Source organism: Syzygium oleosum, unplaced genomic scaffold (genome assembly GCF_021117445.2).
Source record: "Syzygium oleosum isolate NSW1041296 unplaced genomic scaffold, Sole_v2.1 Sole_v2.13, whole genome shotgun sequence".
NCBI lineage: Eukaryota > Viridiplantae > Streptophyta > Magnoliopsida > Myrtales > Myrtaceae > Syzygium > Syzygium oleosum.
In genome coordinates this window covers 8,182,906-8,210,495 of record NW_026607497.1, presented here as the reverse complement: position 1 = coordinate 8,210,495, position 27,590 = coordinate 8,182,906, and the positions used below count along the sequence as shown (strand labels likewise).

At 45.4% G+C, this 27,590-nt stretch overlaps 4 protein-coding genes across 4 annotated transcripts; 1 reads left to right on the top strand and 3 right to left on the bottom strand.

The window, feature by feature from the left end:
- Positions 1-858: 858 nt before the first annotated feature.
- On the bottom strand, positions 859-2,417 carry LOC115675890 (protein PHLOEM PROTEIN 2-LIKE A10). The gene has a single exon (XM_030598681.2). It carries the CDS (start codon positions 2,362-2,364, stop codon positions 1,120-1,122), a length of 1,245 nt encoding a protein of 414 aa, XP_030454541.1. The 5' UTR covers positions 2,365-2,417; the 3' UTR covers positions 859-1,119.
- Positions 2,418-5,615: 3,198 nt separating this feature from the next.
- Positions 5,616-9,804, bottom strand: LOC115667367 (uncharacterized). The gene is given in 4 exon segments (XM_030588957.2): positions 5,616-6,773; positions 7,455-7,642; positions 9,020-9,363; positions 9,365-9,804. Coding segments are annotated over 4 exon segments (1,383 nt in total). The 5' UTR covers positions 9,703-9,804; the 3' UTR covers positions 5,616-6,260.
- A 7,678-nt stretch (positions 9,805-17,482) lies between these two features.
- Positions 17,483-18,214, top strand: LOC115675784 (uncharacterized; the record flags this gene model as incomplete). The annotated part of the gene is made up of 1 exon (XM_030598546.2): positions 17,483-18,214. A coding segment is annotated over one exon (501 nt), but the record flags the coding sequence as incomplete, so codon positions are not given.
- A 769-nt stretch (positions 18,215-18,983) lies between these two features.
- Positions 18,984-20,510, bottom strand: LOC115675783 (protein SOB FIVE-LIKE 5-like). The gene is made up of 3 exons (XM_030598545.2): positions 19,932-20,510; positions 19,662-19,748; positions 18,984-19,366 (listed from the first exon to the last, which is right to left on the bottom strand). Exons 1-3 carry the CDS (start codon positions 20,247-20,249, stop codon positions 19,274-19,276), a joined length of 498 nt encoding a protein of 165 aa, XP_030454405.2. The 5' UTR covers positions 20,250-20,510; the 3' UTR covers positions 18,984-19,273.
- Positions 20,511-27,590: the final 7,080 nt, after the last annotated feature.

The window sequence follows — 27,590 nt, the reverse complement described above, 5'->3', positions numbered from 1 at the left end:
TGAGCGATCCTCATTTCATAAGTTATCTTCCGGGTCAACTTCGCCATCAGGGCTGATTTAAAGTCTGTTGTCGACGAAAGCTAAATCCACCACAAATACCTAGGCTTCGCACAAGGTGTCCCAGCTATTTGCACCGTCGACTCTTGCTCTTTTCCCCACCGCAAATCACGGTTGCACACACACAGAGCCCAAGGGACATGCCTAGGCTTTATCCTTACCCTTCTTACGTCAGATATGTCCTCAATGAACCAGTACAGTGCACATACACACGCACATGCATACGTGCGTACCTACCTTGTGGAACCAACTCATTCAGCATTTTCGCCAGGACACAGATATCAGGTGAAGTTTTCCTGGTTAATCTCCCACCGGATAATTAACCATGAAATTCTAAGACAATCGGCAGTCAACGAAACTCTGATTTTCGGGCCGATTAGTAGCTCCAGAGGAAGCTTAATCCACAATTGCAAAGCCACTCCCGAAGAGGGGCCAATTGACTGTTATTGCCAGGTTCTGCCACAGAACCTTCTTAACTCCAACTACCCGTTTTTGTGTGGACACACATCCTTTCCTCAGTCAATAGAAAACAACACAGAGCGATCCAATTCTTGAGTGGTGTATGTGGTTTTTCTGTCCCCAGCAAAGTTAGACTATTTTCACACCAAAACATAGAATATTCACCTCCACCCTCCATAGCATCACCTATAGATTCGGCGCAGACCTGTTTTAGGGACAGTTCAAAGTTGATATAAACTCACCTATTTTACTTTAAACAAAGTCCATCGAGCTATCAACAGCAAGCAATCAAATCAGAAGTCATTAATCGGAATTCTACATCTAAGCGACGCTGCAATGCCAGAACGATAAGCAGGAATATATACATTAAAATTGTACAGCATCTACCCGATTGGCACAGATGCAATAAGCAGAAGAAAGACAACAGATTTGTCAAAGAATAGAGCACAGCCATTCCAGTTTGATATTAAGACACTCTTCCATATATTTCAGGAGGATCCAGACCAGTGCGACACCGCATGTTTTCAGGGTGTATACAAAACAATGCGAGGTCCTACTACTTGATGCTTCGACGGTGTCTCGATACATATAAGAAGCATTAATCTAAGCAGGTACAAGAACTCTACTTCCACCAAGAACATGCAAATACAAAGCGAGACATACAGTAACGATGACATAAGACTTTGTTCCAAAGAATCTAATGACTTGGAGTCCCCTGTCTACAACCTTCTCGTGAACTATATCAACGCCATGTCTAATACCATCAAACAGCCTCCATAACAGAAATGCGAGGACAGACCTTATCGTTTCGAGAGTCACTCTACCCGTCACATCAAGCACAAACTTCCTATTACTGGGCACAGCCAATGTAGACGAAGCTCTGGAAAACCATTCACTACTTTGAATTCCATCAGAGGATATTCTCTCTGCCTGGAGGTTTGAAATAACTTCTCTATCAAAGACCTTATCGGCTTTCATGTTAGGCCATTCTCTTTGTTGACCAACGGAAGCACCAGATGGTGAAGACGAGTTTGTGCTTGTCAATACTTCATGGGATGTTTTCACCAATGTTTCAACAGCACCATTACAAACCGTAACCAGAATATCCCTCACTTTATCTTGATGACTCGGGTTTGTCAACCCAGAGAAGAGCTCATCATACATGTTGATATTCATCGTCTTGTCAAGATACACCTCGACTGCTGTGCTGACGAACTTTTGGATGCAATTAGCCATGAGCTCCTTGCACTTGTCGTTGGAGGCGACATTCACCCATCTCGATTCATTCGACGAACCATCTCCATTTTGACTACGATCTGTAGAGCTAGCAGCATAAAACCCCATAACCAAGTTCCTAGCAAAACTTCCAACAACAACCGAAGCAAAACCAGACCCTGAGGTCGAGAAGAACCTATCCATAACCCTGTCGGAAAAATCCGGATTCCCTTCCGATCTCTCTCCATTTCCCTCACCGCCCTTATACCCCCGCAACATTCCGACGGTCAAGGCCTCCGTGACCTTGCTCACGCCCTCGCAGAACTCGTCCGATTTGGCGATCTTGGCGATTTGCCTCAAACTATTGGGCATCTGGTCAGAATCAGACCGCAGGAACTGCCTCAGGTCCCTCGAGACGACCCCGGCGGTCTCCGCCGACTCCGAGACCATCTCGGCCATCGAGACAACGGCACCCAACAGCTTCATCACTCTCTTCCTCTTCCTAGCCACCGAGGGCATCCGATACACTCTGTACGCGCCATAACTAGACACCCCACATAGAGCCAACAGAACCAGCACCTTCCTCCTCCTCCGAGTGAAATTCAAGCACCTCTTCACAAGCCCCAGATCCATGAATCACAAAGGGCCCCCGACCTCTTGGAGCCAACCCCAAAAAAACAAAATGGGTCCCGAGTGAATCAGGCAAAAGGACGCGAATCACAGGGGGGGAGGCGGGTGTTCAGCAGGGTTCGGAGGATCAGAAGAAAGCGGGAACCTTTTGAATTTTCTTTCCCAATCCTACACCGCTGACGAGTTCGTGCAAAATGGGTAATCCTCAAGCTACGGAATCACTAGGGAATTACGGCAAAGTTTAACGCGAAACCCTTCAAGAAGGAACCGAAGCAGCGTGGAGAGGAGGAGGCGTGGTGAGTCGAGAGACGAACCTGCTGCGGCGGGAGCTGGAGATGACGCGGCGGCGGCGGAAGTTGCAGGCGAGAGAGAGAGACGAAGGGACGGGACGGGACGGGGAAGGGAGATTTTCTGCGAGTTGACCAAGGAACAAGGAAATTTTGGTCCGTGTGATTGGTGCAGATTTTTTTTGGAAATTAATAAAAGAGGAAAAAATATGGAGTGGCGGGAGCTGATTGGCTAGAGGGGCTCGTGAACCCTCGATTTCCCGGAAAATTTGGGATTTTCTTTTTCTGTTTTTTTTTTTTTAAAAAGAAGACGACTCTTACTTGGAAGTCTTCGTCTTGGATGGTTGGCGACGGCTCTTTTGGGCCTCGGCCCATTGGAGGAGAAGAACTCATTCCACCAAAATTGGGCTTGGGATGCAACGACTAATTTTGCAAAATTTAGTTTGTAAGATACTGTTAGTTTTACTCGATGTTTTTGGGAATGAAGCCGACTTGTTTTGAGTTTTCATTGCGTTTTTATACACGTTGTTTCTCAGATCAATTTAAGATATAGATGGATGCCATAGAGGAACTCAATCAAGAACGTGTTTCTTTATTACATTTAGAACACAAGATCTTTGGCACAGTGGAGGGCAATCACTTCTTGATGGAACTTTGTTTCTCGAAAAGTCAACGATCAGAAAATAACTTTTTCTAAAGATTAGTGTTTGTATCTCTTTGAAAAATTAGCTAACGAGAAACGTTTTGATCATTAACAACAATCTATACCTAAACATCTTAATCGATGATGAAAATCTTTTCAATTTTTGCTTTTGTAAGCAATGAAGCAATCGTTTGACTTTTCGCGAAATAAATGTGCCCTAAGATACTTAATTGGTTTGCTTCGGCATGGCGCATGCACGCTGGAGGAGCAATATAAACTTAGATCTTCTTCTATTCACTGGAATTTTAAGATTGCAATATTATTCAAATGGAAAGACCCTCTACTTTACTGTACATTTTAGCAATACATTTGTGTAGTCAGCTCATGCCTCCGTAAGAAGTGCCGCTTCTCATCTCACCATGTTGGCGTTACTTAAGCTTTTGTCCACGGCCATGTGGACTTGGCTTATGATAGTAGCAACTATTTTTTTTATTAAACATACTGTTTCTCGAAAGTTGTAACCTCTGACATCACTTTTCCTTACTTCAATCGGCCCAATTCCCTAAAAAACCCTCAACTTTAGCCTTTGTCCCAATTATACCCCAAACTTTTTTTTGTCTCATAAAAAACCCCAAACTTTCACTTTTATTCCAAATCTTCCCCATTAACTTTTCGTCCAATTTTTTAATATTATTTTTTATTTTTTTGAATTTTTTTTATTTTTTCTTTTCTTTTCTTTTTCCTTTCCTTTTCTTTTTTTTTTTGTTTCACCTTCAACCTCTGGCCGGCGAGGTCGGCCCCGCCGGCCTCTGGCGAGGCCGACCTCGCCAATAGCCGGCGGGGCCGAGCCTCACCGTAGGCTCGGCCCCGCCTGGCAACCGGGCGAGGCCGAACCTCGCTGCCACCGGGCGAGGCCGACCTCGCCGCGGTTGCCGCGGGGTCGAGCCTCGCCAGATCTGGCGAGGGCTTGGCCGCCGGGTGAGGCTCGGCCTCGCCGGCGTTGGGCGAGCCGACCTCGCCAATAGCCGGCGGGGGCGAGCCTCGCCGACCACTGGCGAGGCTCGGCCGCCGGCCATTAAGCGAGGTTGGCCCCGCCGGCAACCGGCCGGTCGGCCTCGCCCCAGAAGAACCAGCGGCGAGGCCGAGCCTCGCATAGCGGCCGGCGGGGGCCGAGCCTCGCCACCACGGCGAGGACAGGATTCGGGTGAGGGCTCGGCCTGCTTAGGCAGAATCGGCGCGAGGTCGGCCTCGCCAAAGAACGACGAGGTCGACCGAGGCCGAACCTCGCCGTTGTTCGGGCGAGGCCGACCTCGCCATGTCTGGCGAGGTCGACCTCGCCAATAGTCGGCGAGGCCGAGCCTCGCCACCACTACGAGGCTTGGCCCCGGCCATATTAGCGAGGTTGGCCGAGGCCGAACCTCGCCGCTTCCGGGCTGGGTCGACCTCGCCAATAGCCGGCGGGCCGAGCCTCGCCCCCACGGCGAGGCTCGGCCGCCGGCTATTGGCGAGGTCGGCCGAGGCCGAACCTCGCCAGCACTGGGCGAGGCCGACCTCGCCCGTTGCGGCGGGGCCGAGCCCTCGCTGAGCCTCGCCGGCGTTGGGCGAGGCCGACCACGCCTAATAGCCGGCGGGGCCGAGCCTCGCCGTGGTCGGCGAGGCTCGGCCCCGTCGGCTATTGGCGAGGTCGGTCCCACCTCTGGCCGGTTGCCGGACCGGCGACCGGCCAGAGGTTGAAGGTGAAACAAAAAAAAAAAGAAAAGGAAAGAAAAAAGAAAAGAAAAGAAAAAAGGAAAAATAAAATTAAAAAATTAGACGAAAAGTTTATGGGGTAGATTTGGGACAAAAGTGAAAGTTTGGGGTTTTTTATGAGACAAAAAAAAGTTTGGAATATAATTGGGACAAAGGCTAAAGTTTTTTTAGGGAATTGGGCCTACTTCAATCCCAAAAGATACAACAACGGTGCAGCTAGACACATTATAATCGTGCATTTCACTATTCAATTCACACTCAAAAGAGGGGAAAAGGCCAAAACTACAATTTACAGCATGGGAAGGGACAAAATGCACGTTCCAAACATGATGCCCTAACACCCTCATTCCCCTTGCTATTCTGTGGTACCACTTCTTCATAGCTTATCATTCTTAGCATTCATTATTCATTCTATCGTGTCGTTCATTGAATTCGAGTCCAACAATTGAAGACAAGTGGTCAGTAGAAGTGGCAAAAGATCAACACAAAAAAAAAGACGCATCTCTTCCCAAGAGGAGATGAAACAATGAGGCCTTTCTTTTCCAAAGAAATGAAGGAAGGGCAGGACATACCAATTGAAGCAAACGAATTTAAATTCTTGTCATTCCTTGTATGGTCCATTATGTTACAATAGCAATCACATGAAGCAAACGAATTTTCCAAATTCAATGCACATTGTTGCTCAAACCAACCATGCGAGACAAGTAGAACCTTCTGCCTACCAGTTTTTAGGAGGATGAGGTTCCAAAGTCCTCTGCAAATTGTTTCAGTTTTAATAATCCAAAAAAATCAAAGAAGTATGTGATCTCCAATTGAATGGTGTTCTTTCAAGTAGAAAAAGCAATTCCGAAGACATTGTCCTGTACAGCTTCTCACCCCGATGCAAATAAGCTCAGTACACTGGTCGAAGGAAGAACAGATGTTCAGCATGCTCCAATTGCAGACTTGACCCGGTGAAGAATTGTAGTCCATAAGCATGAAAGCATGGCAGTTGGTTCAGGCGAAACCACCAATTGAATTCACCACGAAAAGATTGTCCTTCAGACACCTTTTAAGTCACCAGATAGAAAATAACATGAACACATGGTGAGAAGGAAGCGAGGACGGTAGAGGCTGATGCAGAAACCACGTTTAAGAATACTTCCGATGCTCGAATAATGGATCAATCACTCCAATCAGTATTCCAAAATTATAACGCGGTCGCTTCTTTTAACCCTTGGTCATGAAACTGGCTTGGACTTAATGGGCATACAGACATCCTCATCATCCTCGAGATCACTAAAAGATATATCCTCTTCGATTCCCACAGTAATAACACCTGCATTGTAGCCAAGGAGATCTGAATCTTCCTCCTCTGGCCAATCATCATCATCACCATCATCAAAATCTTGAACAGGCATTTTAGAAGATCCACCGAACAGCAAATCCTTATCCTTACTCTGCACTGCATTTTCTTCAGCTACCGATTCACAAGTGACATGTGTCCCCGAACTTATACTAGGACACTTTTCAGTGTCACTAAATCTTGATACGGAGGATTTTGATGGTTCGAAATCATTAGTCCTATATGCCAGGCTTGCGGAATGCATGTAACCGGGTGAACCAGGAAGGATATCTTCCCGCAGCATGTCTGAGCTTTCTTTCATATGATAAATTCGCCTTCCATACCAGTCATTTTCTGTGTTTGTCTGCTTCTGTAATTCCTGCATCCACATTTTCCTCGCCTCCACAATCTGCAAGTGATAGGTTGCACCAATGGAAAGGTTTGTCAAGGAATTACTTTCATAGAGAGGCCAGATAATCCAGATAACATTCGGGTGATACTAACAGAAACATCATCCTAAATAGTACTTCAGAGTAAACTTAGCCATTATATCAGTCAATTAAATAAAAGGTAACAATATCAATTAAAAAGTTACTTTGATGCAATTATACAGCTGATTAGACAAACCAAAAGTAAAATGATTAGTCCAATTTCAAAAATGATTCAACAAAGGGACAACAGCGATCCCAAAAAGTCACAGACAAAAATTCCCTTAATTATTACTTTAGAAGATAATGCGGAAACCACCAGGTTACATAAACAAACAGCGATTCATTGTCATAATTCCATGAGAATTTGAAAAGACGAAGAAGGTGATTTAATAATCTTTGAGTGCACCTTTCTCATTGCGTATCTAAGACCACGTATCATCTTATACCCATTGTCAAACTATTTGAAATATCAGATGTTATAAAAAAAAACTAGAACCTCCATTGCTTCAAGGTTTTGCAAGGAAGTGATCATAAGTTTATAAGACAATAATAATTATGATAAACATTGTGAAGTCTAAAACATCATTTCAATTGTAAAGACATATAAAACAAACTCAGCTTTTTTCTTAGGAATGACATGAAAAATAAATGGAGCTAACCTGGGTTGACGACAAGATTTCCGCATCATGTTTGTCCAGTCTTGAATGCAGAAGAACGAAGTAGACTTTCCAAAAATAACTTTCGGTCATATGACACGGACAAAATTCAATCCTCAGAGCACGCAACCGAGGAGCTAATTCTTCAATAGCCAAAGCATGCTCTCGCTGGGCAACTGACATCTCGAAATCTAAACAGGAGATAAAAACTTTACCAAAGCGTTCGTTGTGAGATAAGAATAAAGTTTATGTATTATAAATACAGGTAAATGTACGAAAATATAGTTATAACTCAGCAGAGAACCCAGGATTATGAGTTTCGACGTTTTCTTCAGTGCTTCCAAGAACAGCATCCAGTTGTCAAAATGAGGTATTTGGCAGATAAAAACCTTATAAGTAAATCAAGTACATTTGATTCTGCAATAGTAACAGTATACATCACTATCCACTCTACTACAAGTGAACATAGAGGGCATATCCATAAAAGAGAAACACTCAGTCTATTGCAATTTATACTGACTCCCGAATGTGATTCCATTAAAAAAGATAAGGAAATCTTAGCTTCATTGCACAGAGGACCATAGCTATGAAGGTCCTCATTTGTAATGCTCTTAGGTTATGTCTAGTGACTAATTGCCTTCCCTGTCTGCTATATCAAGCAGAGCTGAGAAACCATTTAAGCAAATGAGAATAAGGTAGGCTCCAAATCAATACCTCGGCGAAGACCTATCTTAATAAAAGGACAAAAGGAAAAGCCTCTGGGATCACTATTGATAAGGACAAGCTAGACAGTCTCCAATCTGGTAGGCAACCTAAACGAAAGCTTAGAAAGCGGGTAGGCAGGGCAGGAATGATCCTTCTGGGGCTATTTCTTTAAATCTCAACGAATACTGGTCTAACCAAAGAAACCAGTCTTGCTATCTAACCAACAAAGTAAGAACTGGAGGCAAAAGAAAGACGGCCAGGCGCTTCATTGACCTTTTATTCCATTCAAATCCAATTCGTGAGCACCTCAAAGTCTTTTGTAATAACATCACGAAGGGACACCGCAGAAAACCCCAGTGATCAGATCAGTTTTGTTCTGACTTATAAGTGCAAGAGAAGTGTTCCAAGCTATCATGATTTGTCATGGCCGATCATTTCCAAATAACTGGGCAACTCCACCAAAGCACATTAAGTTAAGAGTTGATTGGTTCATTTGGACCATCAGACAACTGCCCTTGAAGGCCATTTCTAACAGGTAGGTGGCCCTGAAGAACCTAAGTAAAATGTTTCTTGCAGTCGGAAAAATCGTCGACATTCCTGCTTAGATCATACATTTCAGCCGTATTGCATAAACTTCAACATTTCCACTCGGCTTATCCGGTGATTACTGTACACAATGGAACGTTTCTACTTAACCTTCCGCATATATACTTTCCCAGCTGAAAATTTAGGCGACAAAGAACCTAGAATTTGACTAATGGCTCCATTCATCACAATGGGAAGAATCGGTACATGTGCAATGATTAAAAATTATTACTGATCGAAAACGCGTAATCGATTAGAAAAATTCAAGATCGACGTACCGTCTAAATCGTCTTCCGAATCAAGAGGAAAATCAAGCCAAGTCTCAGGATGCATCGAGATATTCCTCGCGAACGCCAAGACCTCGTCCGTAACCCCAACCGCATCATCATAACCACACTCCTCTTCCCCAGAATCCTCGTCTCCCTCTCCAATTTCGCTCCCCGACTCGACCGCGTCCAGTTTCGGGGCCATCTCGGCCACGTCGCCTCTCGATCCGGACACCGCGCCCCTCGATCGCTCCCGCCGTCCTCCGCCGCCGCGATCGGACGGATCGGAGGGCTCCAACCGGCTCCACTCGTCGTCGGCCGGCGGGCTCGACGGCGGCGACGGGGGCGGGGGTTGCGGGGCCCAGGAAATTGGCCACGCCCCAGAGCTGGCGCGTGAACGTCTGCTTGAGCTCGGTGAGGTCTTCCTTGACGCCGCGCGGCGTCGCACCTTCGGGCGGCGCGATCCCGGCCTCGCCGGCGATCGGCCCCTGATCCCGCGGGGAGAGGCGACGGTTGGGCCCGGCGGTTGGGGAAGCGGGCGCGACGTCGTTCCCTGCCGCTTCCTCCTCCTCCTCCTCCTCCTCTCCTTCCTCTTCCTCGTCGTCTCCTTCCTCGTCATCGGCTTCGGCGTCGTCGCCGCCGCCGCCGCCGTCGAGGCGGAGAGAGTCGGCGAGGGAGCGAGCGAGCCACGCCATTTTTCTCCCTCTGTCCCTGTCTCCTGTTTCCACTGTTCCGTTACGTTTTTTTTTTTTTTTTGGGGGCCCTTTTTGAGATTTTTGGATTTTGGATTCGCAGTGTCTGAGAGAGAGATCGCAAGTTTGAAAGGTGCGCGGAGGTGTTCGGGGGGCGGAACCGGGTGCTGGCGGGACCACGTGAGCTCGCGATGGCTAGGCTTATGGGGCACCGCCACGTGGGGGGAACGGGGCGTTGGGTACCGAAGTCAATGTCGGAGCTTGTTGTATTAACAAACGTTTACCTCGAGAAATGGATTTTACAGTTAACGAAATTGTTCTTCTCTTTTTCTTTTCTTTTTTTGTGGAGAAAATCAAAACAAATGATGAGATGATAATTTCACAGCGAGGAGTTTAGATTCCGATGGGCAAGTTGGAACACGAACTTTGAGAAAATTTCATGATTTGCTTTCTATTGCTAAAGCTCGAGGTGATAAAAAGAGGAAATGTTCGGTGGTTTCTTATCGCCAAATCAGCCGTGATGTTTTGGGCATTTTTATCTCACAATTGCTAAAAATTAGACAAGTTTTTGCTAGTGTGGAGCTAAATAAAAACATAAAAACTGATAGTTCGGCCATGGCAGCAGTTTTTGTACTCCGATGCAATTGCCCTCACCTTCGCCCTCAGCGTGGAGTTGTCTGTGCGGCAACCTTCGTGTCCAAGCCGAGCCAACCCTTTCGGTGTTGCTCGTGGTCCGCTTGAGCTTTCACAGGTCCCGCGCGTCAGGCCTACCCACCCCTCCGCCATCGCTCATCTAGACCTACATTTGAGTCGTGCTCCTTTAGATTTGGATTTGCATCTTCAGTTTTACCTCCGTCGCCTGGGTCAGGCGACCTCGCCGGCCCGTCGCCGGCCAGATCCGCCCTTGCCGGCCCTTCGCCGGCCAACCTCGCCGGCCACGTGAAGAAGATGAACAGTGACAGGACAAAATCGGAAAATTGAAATTTGAGTGAGGGTAATTTGGAAAGAAAAATAGGCTTGATTCCACAAATCTGAAGCCCAAAGCTATGGTCCCCGGACAGCTTTGGGCTTTCAACATTCCAATGGCATTTCAAATGCTGGCTTTCGGCTTTCCGAGTTCGGAAAGCTGAACCAAACGGTTCAACATTTTGGGAAGGGGTTTTCGAGGCCGAAAGCCCCTTCCCAAAGCTGAACCAAACGGGGCCCAAATCTGGACAGGTAGCAACATCCCGGGATGAGCTACGTCGACAGCCATGGATGGCCAGATCTGGAGAATTGCAAGCATCCCGGCCATGGCGACTCGTCCGAAGTCAAGGGGGTAAACGTGGACAAACGAACAAGACGAAACAAGACAAGAAATTCCACATCACTTTTTTTTAATTTAATTCAAGACGCGTGTCAATTTTTAAATGGGTATGAAAAAAAAATATACAACACATCAACGGCTGATGTGGCGGGCTGTAACAAACCACTTAATATTTTCTCCTAATAGAGATTCGACAAAAGTATGATTTCGTAATACACAGGCCATTCCTCTCGGCCAATAAATGGGACCTCCCATCAACCTCTGAATTCCATTAATCTCCATCTCAAGACAGTCCGACTTTAGAAAAGTTTTACGAGTCATCGGATCCACTTAAAGTAGCTAGTGGAGATCATACTTGTTTGAATCTGTGTATCTCATTTGGATCAAAACTGTAAATACATGAATTCATAAAATCACATCTTGTAAATCTTCCATAAATAGACAATTGGCAAGTTCAGAAACTCTTACATTCTTCACTAAACCAATCCAACAAGAGAACACACGGTCGGTTCGAACGTCAATGTACCCGAATTAGGTCCTCGAGGGAGAGGCGTCAGGTTTTGTTCGAGATGAAAGAATCACGTGCAAACAGTTTTACCAAACTACGGGATGAATTTTTTGGCGCACAAAGAGCGCAACTGCCATTAAGTGGTGCTTTCATGTGGGTCCGAGACGACCGACGCGGTGTAGCTATGTCTAATCAAATTATAAATACTATAGTATGCTAGTACGTCATGCTTTGAATGTATCGTGTACTGTCTTAGTCATCCGAAATCATTACTGTATTTTCATTTCACGTTATTGTTATTGAATACCATAATTTTAAACTCGACTGTTTTATTATGTTTTGAATTTATATTCACCAAGACTAAAAATTAACTCAAGAAAAAGGCCCCAGCATTATTATATTTTCATTTCACGTTATTGTTATTAGAATTTCCTTTTGGCCTTTTTTCCCTTTAAATTCCACTTTTAATCTCTGAACTCGCACTTTTTTTTTTTGTAATAATATTGTCTATGAACTTTTTATTTAACCAATCATGTCCCTGAATTTGCATAACTTTTCTAATCTCTCCAGCTTCCGATCCGAAAAATGAAGTTGATATATTTTTGGAGCCGACCAAGGTCTCACGAATAAATAATATTTTGGCCACTGTAGCCTATCAGCTAATGCACGGGCAAAAAAAGATCCGAAAATGAAGACCGTGATATATTTTGAGTAATGAAATTGCTCGACACAAATACCGTACTCGTGTTTTCCACGTATGTCAAAACCATTGTCGGCTCCGATAGTCAACTCCAATTTATCAAATTTTGAAGGTGAATGGCTTGATTTCCATAAGTTATGAAAGGTCACAAGCTGGATCAGGCATATACGAGAATTCAAGAAGTTGATTGGAAAAGATGCAAGTGTTTAGGAAGCAAAAGGGAAATTTTACTTTTTATAACTTTTTTTTCGATCACAAAACATTTTATTGGCGATATTATCCCGAAAACTTTTTTTTTGTCATAGCCATCAAAGGGCCTGCTTAGGCTCGTTGGTAAGGAAAGCTCAGCCTTAACTTATGTCGGAGAGTGAACCGGCACGGACAAATTTTAGGGCATGAACCCCGGCCTTAGCTAGTTCCGGCAAAAACTTGCATCCTTTGAAATCCACACATTATAAGCGTTTCTCTACTTATTTATACTATTTCCCTTTTTTTTTAAGTCTATATAAGGCAACTTTTGCTTGTATTTATTTTCCAAAATTTGTTTTCTATTTGCTACTTCTTAGCAAAAAAAAATTAGAATAAAATGATACAAAAATGTAATACCCATGTTGGCGGGCCAAGCTCACTTCCTCGTTTGGCTAGATCAAGTGCTTAACCAAGCCTGTGAGTTCCGGCTTTGAGGAGGTCCATACGACCTACTTGGGAGTTACTTAAAAACTCATTCAATAAGTCTAACAGGTTTTATGATTTGATTGCACTTTTTAAAAATTTTAGGATTCAATTACACTTTTTTGACAAACTTTAGTACTCCAAGTGCACTTATCCCAGAACTCTTTGAATTGGGACACAAAGATGTAAGTTTGAGCTCAAGTTCGAGATTTAAATCGAAAATTTGCTTTCGGTAGTCGGATTGAGCTCTTTGTTTTCAATAAGCACGAAGTCTAGTTGAGCTCAAGAGTTGAGTGTACGAGGGTTGAGTGATAGAGAATAACACAAGTACGGGGAAATTACCCAATGAGCCTTAAACCTACCGTACGCGTACCAATTCGGTCATAAGTTTTTCAATTCTATCAATTAAGTCCTAAATTTTTGCGTGAAATTTCAATGAGTCATTTCGGTTAATTTTCATAGAAAATCGCTAACGTGGCGGTCCAGTCATCACTGGCCGGCCGTCCCACGCGGCATACCGAGAATATTGATCTCGACGACATCAAGACGTATTACTTCATGTCTGTCACGATATAGTGGTCGTGCGCATTATGTAGGGAATTGATTAAGAAGAGGTTCGAGATAATTGACGAATGAGCAACATTGTGTCCAAAGCCGAGTCCCCCTTTCGGAGCCACCCCCACCACTGATCTCGAAACGTGCCTCGTCCTGCAGACAAAGTGGGGATTTCCCTCCTTATTTGTCCAAAAGGATAACAAATGATTGCGATCCTCTGTTGGTGATATGAAGATAAGGGTCACTGAAACCTTAAATTAGATGACATGATTAAGAATAAGATGGACATCCACCGCCGACTTGGGGTCCACCGAAGCGATTTGCTTCTTTTTCCTTTGGCCATTCCACAGGTATAGAAGCATTTTGAGAACAAAAAGTTATGCAGCATGGATCGCAGAGCAAATGATGGGCTTTGATAAAATCGAATTTAGTGGGACGAGGGTAGGCAACCGACCTAGATTATTCGTAGGGAGGGTGACAAGGACTTCAATCCACTTCCTCCGGTTCGTTCATTTATTTGTTTATCGCCACTGTTATATTCACATACCAATTCACATCATCATTTCTAAAAAGGTCCGTCATTTCTAAAATGACTAGACCTTTTTCGAGCTCATGCATCCGCGGGAGGGAGGGGGGGCGGCGCCGGCCTCACCACGGCCCTAGTGGTGGGCGACGTCAGACATTTGCGGCTGATTTTGGGTTTGGATATTGTGGACATCGGATTGGTTGGGTGGTGGTGGGTGGTTTTTTTTTTTTGCGGTTTTCTGTTTGAAGATAGCGGGGTAAACGAGTCTATTGAGTTTTGGATTTTGTTAGGAGGTGCAAGTTGATCTATTTCAGAAAACTCAAGCTGTTCTTTTGAATCCACCCTTTTCTTTTTCTTGTGTTATTCTTTCTCTACATAGTAACCATCGATATGGTTGAAGACTCTTTTAGAAAATCACGGTAGTTCCAATTTTAGCTGGTCAAGTTCCAATTTTTCATGCCCGCCAAACGTGAATCCCCAAACCCATCCCAAATTCCATGGTATTTTAATGAAACCGGAGCCCGTCCCACGGTTCGAAATTGGACTACGACCTTCCGGGAGTCCAGAGTGGTCCGAACCCAAATTACATTCTAACTTGTTTCCATCCGAAATCCATTCCTAGTCAAAATGGACACACGTAACGGCGAACATTGGAACAGAAGTGGCATTACATCATTCCAATTCATGTTGCTGAATCTATTCCAAGGTTTCGTTTTCCACTCCCCTCATCTGATCCAACGAAAGTCAATCTTGCAATCCAAAGAAGTGACAAGCAAGCCCGAGAAAAAGACAAAAAGGATAGCCCAAGCTCAAAGGCAGGTTGGGTTCCTCAGCAGGTGGAAAGTTCTGCACGCCATCTCTCACGCTGGTGCCACTAGCCTCTTCAGGATTTATAGATTGGACTAGAGCAGCAGCAGTCCCGATCGCGACAACATCGCTGTTCCTGTTCATGTCAAAATCACATGACGAAGCTTCTCGCAAACGACGGCGACGGCAACGGAGTCACAGTCGCCTTAGTGGAATTCTCTGTGTCCCCACGCATTCGCGGTCACGTTGAACCTCGCGGCACGTCGACGTCCCTCGTTCCTTGTTCAATCATGCGATCCCGCCGGCACTCCCCAGTCCCTCCCGTCCACTCTGTTCCGAACACGACGGCTGTTCCCCGTCGACCTTCCGTTTGATTCGATGGATTCGCAGGGCAAAACAAGTGTATCCGCGAGCGTTGCTGATCGAAGAGTGGCGTAGCGAATAGCTCGTCTTCTTTTCTTTTTCTTTCAAAAGAGTCCGTTTCATTTCTTTAAGGAAAAAACCCGGTTAAAATTCAAAGGGATTTCGGAACATACAAGATCCCATAGGACTTGGAGAGGACTAGACACCCGATCGTGCAGCAGGGCCTTACATCCATGGATTTTATCAACCCAATTTGCTGATTTATTGAACTCTCTATTTAAGTAGGCTTATTGAAGATCAGAATATCGAGCCAATAATTCCTTGCATTCGGTGATAAGCGCACCCACGTCCCAGGCCAAAGAGATCTGAGCTCGCGAGATAGCTTATCAAGTTTGAGGGGAAAAGTGCCAAAAAAGTCCTAAACCTTTTGCATTAGTGCCAATTTAGTCCTAAACCTTTTTTGGTCTTGCCAATTCGGTCCTAAACCTTTGCATTGGTGCCAATTAGTCCTAAACCTTTTTTTGGTGCCAATTAAGTCCTAAACCTTTTAAATTGGTGCCAATTCAGTCCCTAAACCTTTTATTTTTGTCTGCGTTTAGTCGTCCGGCCAATTTAGACCGGAATTTGCCTACGTGGACGCCTGCCGGCCGGCGGCCGGTCACCGGCGCTGACGTGGCGCCGACGTGGACAACTTTAATATTTTTTAAATATTTTTTTGAATTTTTATTTTTTTTCCGTTTTTTTCCACTTTTTTTTTCCACTTTTTTTTTTTGGTTGTCTTCCTCCTTCCTCTGGCCGGTCGCCGGTCCGGCGACCGGCGATCGGCCAGAGGCTAGAGGCCGAGTAGGGCGAGCCTCGCCTTGGTCGGGCGAGGCTCGAACCCTCGCCGGAGGCCGCTGCGAGGGCGAGCCTCGCCTTGGTCGGGCGAGGCTCGAGCCCTCGCCCGACCAAGGCGAGGCTCGCCCTCGCCGCGGCCTCCGGCGAGGGCTCGAGCCTTGCCTTGGTCGGGCGAGGCTCGACCTCGCCGGATCTGGCGAGGTCGAGGCTCGACCTCGCCAGATCCGGCGAGGTCGGGCCTCGCCCGACCATGGCGAGGCTCGCCCTCGCCGCGGCCTCCGGCGAGGGCTCGAGCCTTGCCTTGGTCGGGCGAGGCTCGACCTCGCCCGACCATGGCGAGGCTCGCCCTCGCCGCGGCCTCCGGCGAGGGCTCGAGCCTCGCCCGACCAAGGCGAGGCTCGCCCTCGCCGGGCGAGGCCGCCCTCGCCAGTGGCCGGCGAGGTCGAGCTCGCCGGCCTCTGGCCTCTGGCCGGTCGCCGGACCGGCGACCGGCCAGAGGAAGGAGGAAGACAACCAAAAAAAAAAGTGGAAAAAAAGGAAAAAAATAAAAATTCAAAAAAATATTCCGACTCGTACTTGGCTTCAGATCGAGAGCGCGAGTGCTCGAGGGTTCCTAAACAAGCTAGGGGTCTTGGCATGTTCGGCCGCATTCACCCTCATGGGTTGTGCGAGTCCATCCACAAATTTTTCCAGAGAATGCACCTACAATCGTTCCTTGCACAAAGAGAGCTCTCGATATTCAATTTCAGAGCTCGATTCATCCGAAACAGTAAATTCCATGTATCTAAAGAGTCCTTATTAGAATCACAAGAAAAAAACGGGGAGACGTTATTGGAGAACTTGACAATCTTTATGGATGATGAGTCATACTTATGTCCATCTGTTTTTATAGTTTATAAACTATCATTCCTCTTCGTGTGGGACAAAGATAAAATGAGTAAATCAGGACAACGAGTCATCAATTCACGCACGCGTTACGACTTTTTTTTTTTGGGCTCAGTCCGATAATGGGGCATTAAGGAAAGCGTCTCGTCCCGCTTCTCACCGTGTGAATCGGATGCCCCCGGTGGATCGGAATCTCGTCCCCCCGCCCGCCCGCTTTTCAACGTGGACCAAAGCTTTTTGAACAATCAAGAGTCCAACGAGCGAGTCAGCCAAGTGACATCATCCGGATGAGAACGGGGACACGAAGCCAGTCGGAAAGGTCGACCATTCCACGGTCAACAAAGCCGCAGTCCTCACCGATCGCTTGCCAAGCGCGACCAGCCACCATCCTGTATATAATCCGCGCTCTCTCCGTCCATGGTTCCTCCAGTAAACGTCTGCTCTCCGAAGTCCAAACCCGTCGTCTCCCCCCCCCACCACCACACTCGGTAGTCTCCGTCCCGCTAACATCATCTCTTCGCTCATCTTCGCTGCCCAAGTTCGAGTGTTTACCTCTGTTTCGAGCGGTTGCCGTCGTTTCTCCCTCCAATTCTTGATCCTGAGCTGTGATCTTTCTCGGTGTAACGAGGAGCTGCGACCATGAAGACCAAGACGCACGGCCACAACCGGTTCGTGAGGATCATCACGATCCCCCTCAGGGCCCTGACCAAGGCGCGGGACCTGTACGTGCGGGGCCTGAACTACGCGGACAGAGTCGGGTACGGCAGCGTCGGGTGCCCGACCGGGCAGTTCTCCGCCATGCCCCGGAGCTTCAGCGTGAGCTCGTCGAGGGCGTCCGGCGAGGCCGACGACCTCGGGGAGCTGGTGCGGGCCGCCTCCGCGAGGAGCTTCGGGGACAAGATCGACGTGGACGCGATCCTGCGGCGGCAGCAGCGGCATCTGAAGCAGCGGCCTTCGTCGGACTGGGGGCCGAAGGTGCTGCCCAAGAGCTGCAGCGTCGCGATGGGTCGGATCGACGAGGAGGAGCCTTGCGAGTTCGGGGAAGACGATGCCGTGAAGAAGGATGATCTGCTGTTTCCGAGAAGCAGAAGCTACGCTGTCGGAAACAGGAATTACGTGCATTGAGGAGATGCATCGCAATTCATCAAGAATCACGATCATGGGAAGAACCAGAAAACGAAAAGAAAAACAGATGACTTTCTTGTTTCATCTTTGATCTGCCCAACTGTTCCGAAGTGGGTCTTTGAGAGGCAGTGTGTTCGATTTGAATTTGATGATTCTCGTCTTGGTGTCAGTGTACAAAGGTCCCTACTTTTCTTTCAATCTTAAGAAAAAGGTGTGTATGCTTACTGTAAATCTCTCGGAAATTGCAACTCTGTGCTTCTCTCGTGGTAGGTCCATCCGTCAGGTTAAAATTTCCCTATTTGCTTCGATTCAGCATGAATTCATCTCAATTAGAATCGATTCGGATTGCACGGTGCCCTTCTCATGATTCACGCTGCTTTTCGGACAGTGCCCAAAGAAGCGTCCGTTAAAACCTCAAGATCATTCTTGAGTAAAAGCTCAGAAGAGAGCCTTTTCTGATTAATGCTTAGAATTCAGATTCTCTTCACATCTGGTCATCTGGCCTTGTGCGTTCGTGCGTATTCACTGCAAGCTCATCTGGCGAATTCAGGAGCGAAACCAGTCGGGAGAACCTGCGGATACGCATGAGTTACTCTGGTCGGATGGATGGTTAGTATGCGAGCATGACGTTTATCTTTATCGCTTTCTTTTAATCTGTTTCTGGATAGTCACATCTCTCTCTTTATCTTTGCACACAAAAATTAATGCCAAAGCCAATTTAGTCAATTCTTAACAGCGACGTTGTAATCAAAATTAATTCCATCGCTCTCAGAATTAGACGCCAGTATATTACTCTCGATAAAATAAGCATAAAGTTATTACAGAAAACTAATCTTAGAAATGGAATTGACTGTGCTGTGTCTCATCATGTACATGCTCGACATCTGAGGATGTTCCCCAAGGGGTGACAGGAAGATGCGAGACATCCTTAGGAAGATGCGAGACATCCTTCCTTTCATTCTATGTACCAGTAAATGAAAGGGGGAGAAATGATTGTGCGATCCACAGAAAGATGAAGAGAAACCACGGTTCCAACAGAATTTCAGTGCCCTCTTCGGATCACACCATGCTTCGCCTCTGCGAAATCTGCAATAACAGTTCCTTTTTTTCTTCTCCCTTTTGCTTTGGTAACAACAGCAGTTGTACCACAACGTAATTACGTACAGACGAAAACAAGGGAACACTACATGCATTGTAATAAAAAGTTCATCTCAGCCCATGAAACATATAGAGCTTACATGATTTTTCCTGTATAATTAACTTGATTTCGCCGATTCCTGAACTGAAATGTCAAGTTGAACTCTTCGAGAGGCCTTTCGCAGCTTTCCTGTGATGTCTCACTCTCGCGTCCTCAGAGGACTCCAGGAAATCACGGTGCTTTCCCTGAGAGAATCGATAACAGAGCAATCATCAAGCCCAAGTGACATACAGTTTAAACAGTTCATATTTACGCCAGTGTAATATAGCCATGCGAGTGTGTGGATGAGGCGCGCAATAAGCTTCAATTCGTCAAGTTACCAAGTGCAAACAATACGCGATCGCCCAGTTTTTTACTAGTGGCTCACATGATCCATGAGCATGAGTTTCAGGCGATTATTCTCCAAATCAAGAAAAGAAAAAGGGAGCAGACCCACAGATCAAGAATTGGGAGCGGCGACAATGGAAAACCGGGCATTACCTTCACGCGGCCCACAGAGTAACCATCTGAAGAATCCCAAACATGGTTGGCCGACACTTGATTTTGCAAGGGATTTATTAAGCTCTTCTGCGGAAACATCAAAGACAAAACTCAACAACCAAACGATTTTAGACTGTCGAGCAAAGATCAACAACGCAATGGCGAAGCAAAGCAACAAAGTTTGACTTCTTGTCATTTGCATGAATTTAGTAAGGCGATCTTTAAAAATGAAAGAAGAATACGTTTCCCTCCCGCTTTGCTAAAACTTGCCTTGGGAGAGTTCAGTTGCGCGGAAGTAGCAGTGTCCTCAAAACAAGAATGGTGATGCCTCGCGACACTTTCTGGCTTCTTCGATCTCTTTTTGCCGCAAGCAGGGGAAGAGGAAAAGGAAGGCTCGTTCTCATAATAACACGGAGGTCCTGAGGACGCGTCAGAGAGCATAGACAAGCTCTCTCCTCCTCCTTCCTCTTCTTTTACTCTGTGACTTTCAAGGATTCTGCTGCCACCACCAGAGTCTTTCTCGGAAGAGAAAGATGACCCGCACAGGTATAGAGTCCAACCAGATTCGCACCCGCTACTACTAGCCATCGTTCTCTAGCGCTCTCCCACAGTTACTTCGCCACAAAATGGCCTTCAATCCTTCCTCACTCTCTCTCTCTCTCTCTCTGTCTCTCTCGCCCTGTTCGTGTTGCTTCTCTGTTATAGAAACAGAGGAGGCTAGGTCAGGTTCGAATATATAACTATCCAATCTGCGCAATCCACACAGTATCGCCAGTTGGCTGTCCTTCCGCATCCTCGTCCACGAACGTCTGTTTGAGAGTGAACTAAATCTGAGGCCTCATTATTCTCTTTCTCGATATGGTACGAAGTCAATGTCCTTTCTGAAGAGTCTAGCGAGCATACGTCAAGCAATATTAATCAGTATTGAATAGTATTTTGTCGGTATAGTTTGCATAAGAATGTGGAAGACAATCATTCTCTATTAGAGAGTACAGTTATTTTGTAGGATTGATGTAAGGAAGGTCACGGTTTCAATGGCACAGTGCAATGAAAAGGGATTCGGATTTCGGTTTTATACGTCAAGATAATGGCATTGAATAGTCTCCAGCTACTCTCATTAGAAGTCCAATCTGGGTTTGCCTGAGCCTGGCACCAATTTCGACCATAGCTTGACTGCTCAGTTTTTCTCCGAGATAGAAAGAGAGAGAGAGAAGCGATGGTGGCGAGGCGCAAATGATGGGCCGAGGATGATGGCGATTGAGCGTGTACACTAGGGAGGCAAAAGAAGGAGGTAAAGTAAGGCGGAGGCGGAGGTGGAGGCGGAGGCGGAGAGGCGCAAGATTTAGGATTTTTTCCTTTCACTCACGATCTAACTGTTATTCTTTATTTTCAAGTTTGCAAATCAACTGAACTCTTGCTAGGGATTACGAGTGAACGACCCATTCATGGCTCCACCAAGGAAATGGTCATTGTCATGGTCATTGTCAGTCCATTCATTGTAGAATTGATAAGAGTACTTATGAGCAATGATTTTAAGTGCTATGACAAAAAAAAGAAACAATGATTTTAATTGCATCATTAACTCTTCTTTGCGCTTGATTCATATGAAGTAAGTTCCTATCCTATTCCTAAAATTTTCAGATAAAAAAGCAGAAGAAATAACCCTACTCTTTCGGTAATTTCATCCGAGTTTCCGGATTCACTTCATTCTCCAACTCATTCCACTGCAATTGTTGTTCAAGTTCCACCGTATCAAACTATCCTCACCATAATGACATCAGGAAGGAGACAACTAGCAATATGTACCTGCAAGGGGCCTCACTAAATCTCGGAGAATCCAATTCTTCGAGGATGTGTCATCCGTCATAGCAAATGAGAAGAAAAATCTAACCCGCTAACACCTTGTAAATTTGCTTGTTACAATCTGTCATGCACCAAGGATCCGTCTTTCGATGCAATTCTTAGATTTTATCATTCTACCAGCTCCTTCAAACATGAGACTCGACACTTTGGCGTAATTGTGTGGTTGGTCTAGTACCACTTCGCATGAATTAGACTTTCCCATCTTTTTTAACTCAAGCTTTTGGCGGGATCGACTGATGACAATACACGTCGCCAATTTCATGGAACTACTGTGATTGGAGACGGCCTGCAAAGGCACTTCAACCTCTATTAGCTGAGCCTAGTCGTCAGTGGAGTAGACAGACACGGAGGGGCTTGTGTTGTCGTGTAGCGTAGAAAGTCCAATGTCGGTCGAATCGCTTGGTTCTCTCGGTCTTGTCACAGTGTCCCTCGCTTGGATGCTTGCTTGCTGGCTTCCGCTGCTAATTCCGACTGCTGGTCTTTGGACTCTCAAAGCAGAATACAATGTAGATGAAATCGACCCAAAAATGGCGAGTCACTGATTGACAGCCAAAATAAAGTTCAAACTCGTGTTTATGCTCTCAATTCATCACTCTGTCACATCACTAAAGAGGAGTATCTAACGTAGATATGTTCGGCTTTACTTCCTACTTCACTGTATAAGTTCGAAAAGTTCGAGTCCAGTTGTATTTGGTAATGATTTCTTGATTAGCTCAATGAATTCGGATCCCTACTGTAGTTCGCCTCCCAAGCCGACCTTCATTTTGTCAAGTGAAAATGGTTTTTGGTTTCCCATTTTGCCTGTTCGTCGAGATACCATCGGCATTGGAAGCTGCGCCCGCCGCCTCGCCGTCATCTTCTCCGTTTGTCGACCGGAAACTGCTGGGGCACTGCTGCCGCATTGGGTCTTGGCAGTCAGCACTGACAGGGCCATAGGCCAACCATTTCCTTCCATCCATTAAATGAGCTATTATTGTTAAAACAATGTTAACTTGAATAGACCATATCTCACTGAAAAAAGTTCCTAGTAAAAAAAAAAAAAAGAAGAAGGATCTTTAGGTTACCTGAAAGAGGCATTGAGCATTGAAGACCTTGGGAGGTCCAGACACTTCACTCAACAACATGTCTTCCAATAATTTCTCTAGCATGGGCTGTTGCCTGCATTTCAGAGCACTGTCGTGGTTGTCCATTTGGTCCCCTACATATGCATTGGTAAGGGTCAAATGCTGCTCTTTTCTTAGGTGCTTTAAGGTGCGCATGGCAACGATTCTGTGTGCCCGGGAACTGATTCTAATCAGAAATGATTCTTTTTTATTCCATGCATGGGAACAATTTCTAAGCATTTGAAAGCAATTGATAACTGCCCAAAATTTCTATTCTTAGAATAGAAAAAGAATAAAAATGCATTTGGTAACTAAACAAAATTTGTTTTTATTAATAATATTTTGAATTTTTTAATATTTCTTTCTCTCTTTTTTTCCTTTTTTTTTTCTTTCTTTCCCTTACTTTCCTTTGCCATGGCTGGTCGCCGGCACACAAGCCAGGGCTGGTGAGGGCGTCGCGGCCCTCGCCACCGGCCTCGCCGGTCACGACGGCGAGACCGGCCTTGCCTTGGCTGGGTGAGGCGACGACGAGGTCGGCCTCGCCAAATCTAGGCGATGCCTCACCGTCGCGGTCATGAGCTGTCCTCACCTAGGCGGCGAGGGGGACCCTAGCCTGTGGCCGGTCACCGGCCGGTGACAGGCCAGGAAGAAGAAAAACAACAAACCAAGAAGGAAGAAGAAATCAAAGAAGAATCAGAAATGGAAAAATTATTCCCAGAATCAAGAAGTTACTTTTTTTTACTTCTTGATTCTATTCCAAAACTGATTCTGGGAATAATTTTTTGCAAATTTGTGCCCGGAAACAAAAAATTGAACAAACGGATTTCTATTTTCGAACTGATTCTGGGAACAAAAGAACTGAAATTTTCGCTATTTGGCAATTTGCCAAACCGGCCTTTAGTTGCCTCCACAGTCCTCAACGTTCCAGCAAATCTTCACTGTCCCTCCCCCACTCCAGCACTGGCAGTTCAACCCCAAGTCTCCATCAAGTCTAATCTCTCCCGAAGGAAATTTTGAGTGACTGTTCTTAACAGAAACGTTTCTCTTGAAAGTGAAGACATGATTTCCGACAATTAAGTACCAAATTCGACTCATAGCATCTCCTATTCGGAACCATCTTTGTAGCCATGTTCACCATCCCGTGAGTACGGCATTACTCAGTGCACGTGCGCACGAGGCGAGCCATGTGTATTCGTGGTTATGAGTCGGGCAAAAGCAAACCCAACACTAACGATGTACGGGGCTCTCAACGCACTCCTTATCCGTGGATACATGTGTATCACATTGGCACAGGTCGCATAAACGATAGCGAAAGCAGAAACAGCGGTCGAATTCAGTTCCCAAACTGGTAATTGAATAAATAGGTAAGCTCCAAAAAAGGTGACTCTTTGTCCTGGCTCTGAAATGATTTGAAAAGCATCAGGTGCATGAATGGATGTGCTCTTTCCAGATGCACGACTAGCCCTCCTACTGACCCGAAAAAAAACTTTCCCTTTCTTGGTAAAATGGCGAACCATCCCAGTCAGCAATTCACATGTCTTTAGACTAATACGCTTATCATGCAATGCAAGAGAATCGTGTTCCTTTGTTTAGATGACGACAGACTTTACGGCTTTCGGGTAACGGGCTAGCGAGGATTAGAAGCTTCAAAGAATATATGGAAGATGAACTGTATCAATAATTCCTCGGTCCACGTTCCTGGATCAACCTTGGCAGCTAGCTCAATAATGCAATCGCAATAATCCCGTCCGGACCGGGAAAATTGTGTGCATGTGTGGACCAGACATGGCACTCGTGCATGTTCATGCGTGTTCTTCTCCCGCTCAACTTCCAAATTGCTCGGTCGTTTTCAAGAGCGCCTTTTGGTCCTCTGTCACAGCCAATCTCACGTGAAGTGGACGGGGAGATGTTAAATTTGCCTAACATCCCTTATCTATAAAGTTTCAATGTGCTTTATACACCTTGTATACCGCAGTAAGCTTCGGTTCTTGTTTATTTCGTCCATATAGCTCCACATTATTGAGGTGTGGTTCAATAGGCTAATTATAGTAAAATCATCTACTGAATATAACTCTAGTTTAAGAGTGAACCAGGATAAATCCTGTGTCTAGATTTTTCTTTCTCACTATTACTCTCTATTTCGTTGTGTTTGTGCGCCTCATCCTAAAACACATCCGCCAATCTCAATCTACACGTGAAAGAATATTACACTTTCAGGTTAGATTTTCGGTCATGAGAAGGAAATATTTAAACTCATCTCAAGGTTTCCTTTATTTCTTTGGTCGTATCATGTAGTTTCGATGCTAATAATTTGCACCATTTATCAACAAATCGCACCGTGACATTTGAATAAGCACGTATTTGTACATGGAGAATCTAACACTAATAACATGGAATGACAAACAGTAGAACCCACCAATTTGGGATCCTAAAATCTAAAGTTGCACTTGACAGCCCGGATTACTGGTGCTCAATGACATCATTTGGACGGGATAAATCCGAATATGTTGGGGCAAAATGCCTAATGAGAAATCCGGGACTATAGGATGGGATGACACCGGACACTGTCGATAACGTCATGGCTTGAAGCTTTCTTTTCCTGAAAGCCACCATCACACGCCCACGACAGCGCAGCGCACGGCCACTGTGCGGTGGTTGCCGCCCGAGATTCCCCGCCCCTCTCTTTCTCACAGTCTCGTGGTCTTATATCTGTGCGTGACCACCACGGCACTGTCACCGTCCTAAGGTGACCCACGCTTGGTGGTGGTCGCACTCATTAGGCGACACCGCCGGGCGGGCCGTCAATCACTGTTGGCCGCCGCCACCACCACCCGATGATGCCTCGCCTCAACTTCTTCCATATTTCCGTCGCCCTCCTCCATCCCCCCCTCCCCCCTCCCCTGCTGATGTCATTTGACCAGAAAGGATGAACGGAGAGAGAACAAACTTCACGGAGGGGTGAACAATGGCTCCACGGTCGGCACGGCCATCAACAATTCTCGCCCGAAAAACCGCCCCATCGCGGCGGCCGCCGTCCCTACGAGACGATCAGAGCGTCGCGATTAGCCAGTGAGTTTCCTTTTGACTTTTTTCCAAAAAAGAATTCGGAAAAAGAGAAGTAGTTCACGTCATTTCATGGAGGCAAATAATTGGGGAGAGCAGCAAGAACACGATCCGGGATCCGGGGCTGAATATCCGGAGCCAAATGCACCCTCCGGATTTATGTCCCACCATTCTCTATGCACTTGAACGAAGGCCGCCTTCCACTTTTTCCCTTCCAAATTTCTATGTCCATGGAAAAAATCCAGCTTTTGACCGTCAGCATTGGTTCGGGACGGATGCTCGTTTCGACTTGGGTCCGCGTGGATCGGATTCATCGCGAACGTCGATCATGTGGCTCTACATGTGGATATCGTCGGGATCGGCGATCGGGATGTATTCTGGTCATTGAAATCGGGTTCTTGGCAAGCCTTTTCTCTTGATTTTGGCTGGCCCGGCTATGGCCCCTCACTACATCGATCCCCGATTTCACTTGATTACAAAGAGGTACAAACGAAGGCTTGATGTCTATGCGCAACGAGTTAACATCGATATTAATTTTAACTATAATGAGATGCGACTAGGATCGGTCCCTCTACGGATCATAAAAAAGAAGCCTCGATTTAGAAGCTTGGACTTGGGAAAATTGTATAAAAAGTACTAAACTTATTGTACAGTGGCCAGCCATAAACCTTTTAATTGAACTAATTCAATTCTAAATATTTGACGATTTGTCAATCTAGTCCTAAACATTTTAATGATTTGCTAATGTAGTCCTTCGGCGATTTCCGGTCAAAATTATTCGGAAGAACTATATTGGCAAATTATTAAAAGGTTCAAAACTAAATTGGCAAATTATTAAGAGGTTTGGGATTAAATTGGCACGGTTGAAAGGTTTAAGACTAAATTGGCCGCCATACAATAGGTTTAGGGCTAAATTGGTACAATTAAAAAGTTTAGAACTGAATTGGCCGCCATACAGTAAGTTTAGGACTTTTTGGACAATTATCCAGCTCAAACTTCATTGTAAAAGTTCACACTGTTTGGTTAGTTGATTCTCTTACAATGAATCCACCCAGTCCACCTCAAAGTATGAAGCCAAGCCCATGAACATTGATATTACTAAGATTGGATCGTACCTTAGGAACATAGTTTGGGCCTCAACTAAACTTTAAATTGGACTTCGGGTTGTAACTTGTTTGAGTAAATGCCAATCTTACATGCATTGTACTTCTCATGGAGTGGTCATGAATGCCATTACATTATTAGTTGTCCCTTTAACCGCAAATTGAATAGGGTCTATATATTTTCTTTACAACGACATAACATGTTAGATGAATGGGAAAATATCGAAACTATACCTCACTTTTCATTAGCTTACCACTTACGTACCTCTATAAAAAAAATCTCATGATTAAAATGGCCAAATTGCCTTCCTTCCACTCAGAATCATCAAATCACAAACGTGATAATGTTTATTATTCAATTGGCAAAACATGAAAATATTAAGGACTCAATTGGTATAATTAAAAGGTTTACGACTGAATTGGCATACATGCGACAGGTTTATGACTTTTTTGTAAATTTTCTCACCGTGTCATATATAACGGTCAGGGTCCACGTCAGTGATTTCCTGCCAAAATTAGCCGAAATGAATATATTGGCAAATCGTGACAAGATTTGGGATTAAATAGGCCAGATTAAAAAGTTGAGGATCGAACGGCCGAACAATAAGTTTATGATTTTTCAGGACAATTATCCCTCGAACACCAAAGAAAGTAAAAAAGGAGAGCTAAAGAGTAGTAATTTATAAGGTCGTGAGGTAGATTCCGTGTAAAAATGTAATCGTCGAATTCGTCACGTCATGTTGCGAAATCATTATGTTGGGTGAATCACTAAGAAAATGTCCCTTGGACTCATTCTC

Excerpts from the sequence above, each read along its gene's own strand:
- LOC115675890 (XM_030598681.2), bottom strand. The coding sequence starts at position 2,364 with ATGGATCTGGGGCTTGTGAAGAGGTGCTTGAATTTCACTCGGAGGAGG.
- LOC115675783 (XM_030598545.2), bottom strand. The coding sequence starts at position 20,249 with ATGGCTAGTAGTAGCGGGTGCGAATCTGGTTGGACTCTATACCTGTGC. Across the intron at positions 19,749-19,931 it reads CGCAACTGAACTCTCCCAAG|AAGAGCTTAATAAATCCCTT; the intron begins GCAAGTTTTAGC and ends ATGTTTCCGCAG. Across the intron at positions 19,367-19,661 it reads ACTCTGTGGGCCGCGTGAAG|GGAAAGCACCGTGATTTCCT; the intron begins GTAATGCCCGGT and ends CGATTCTCTCAG.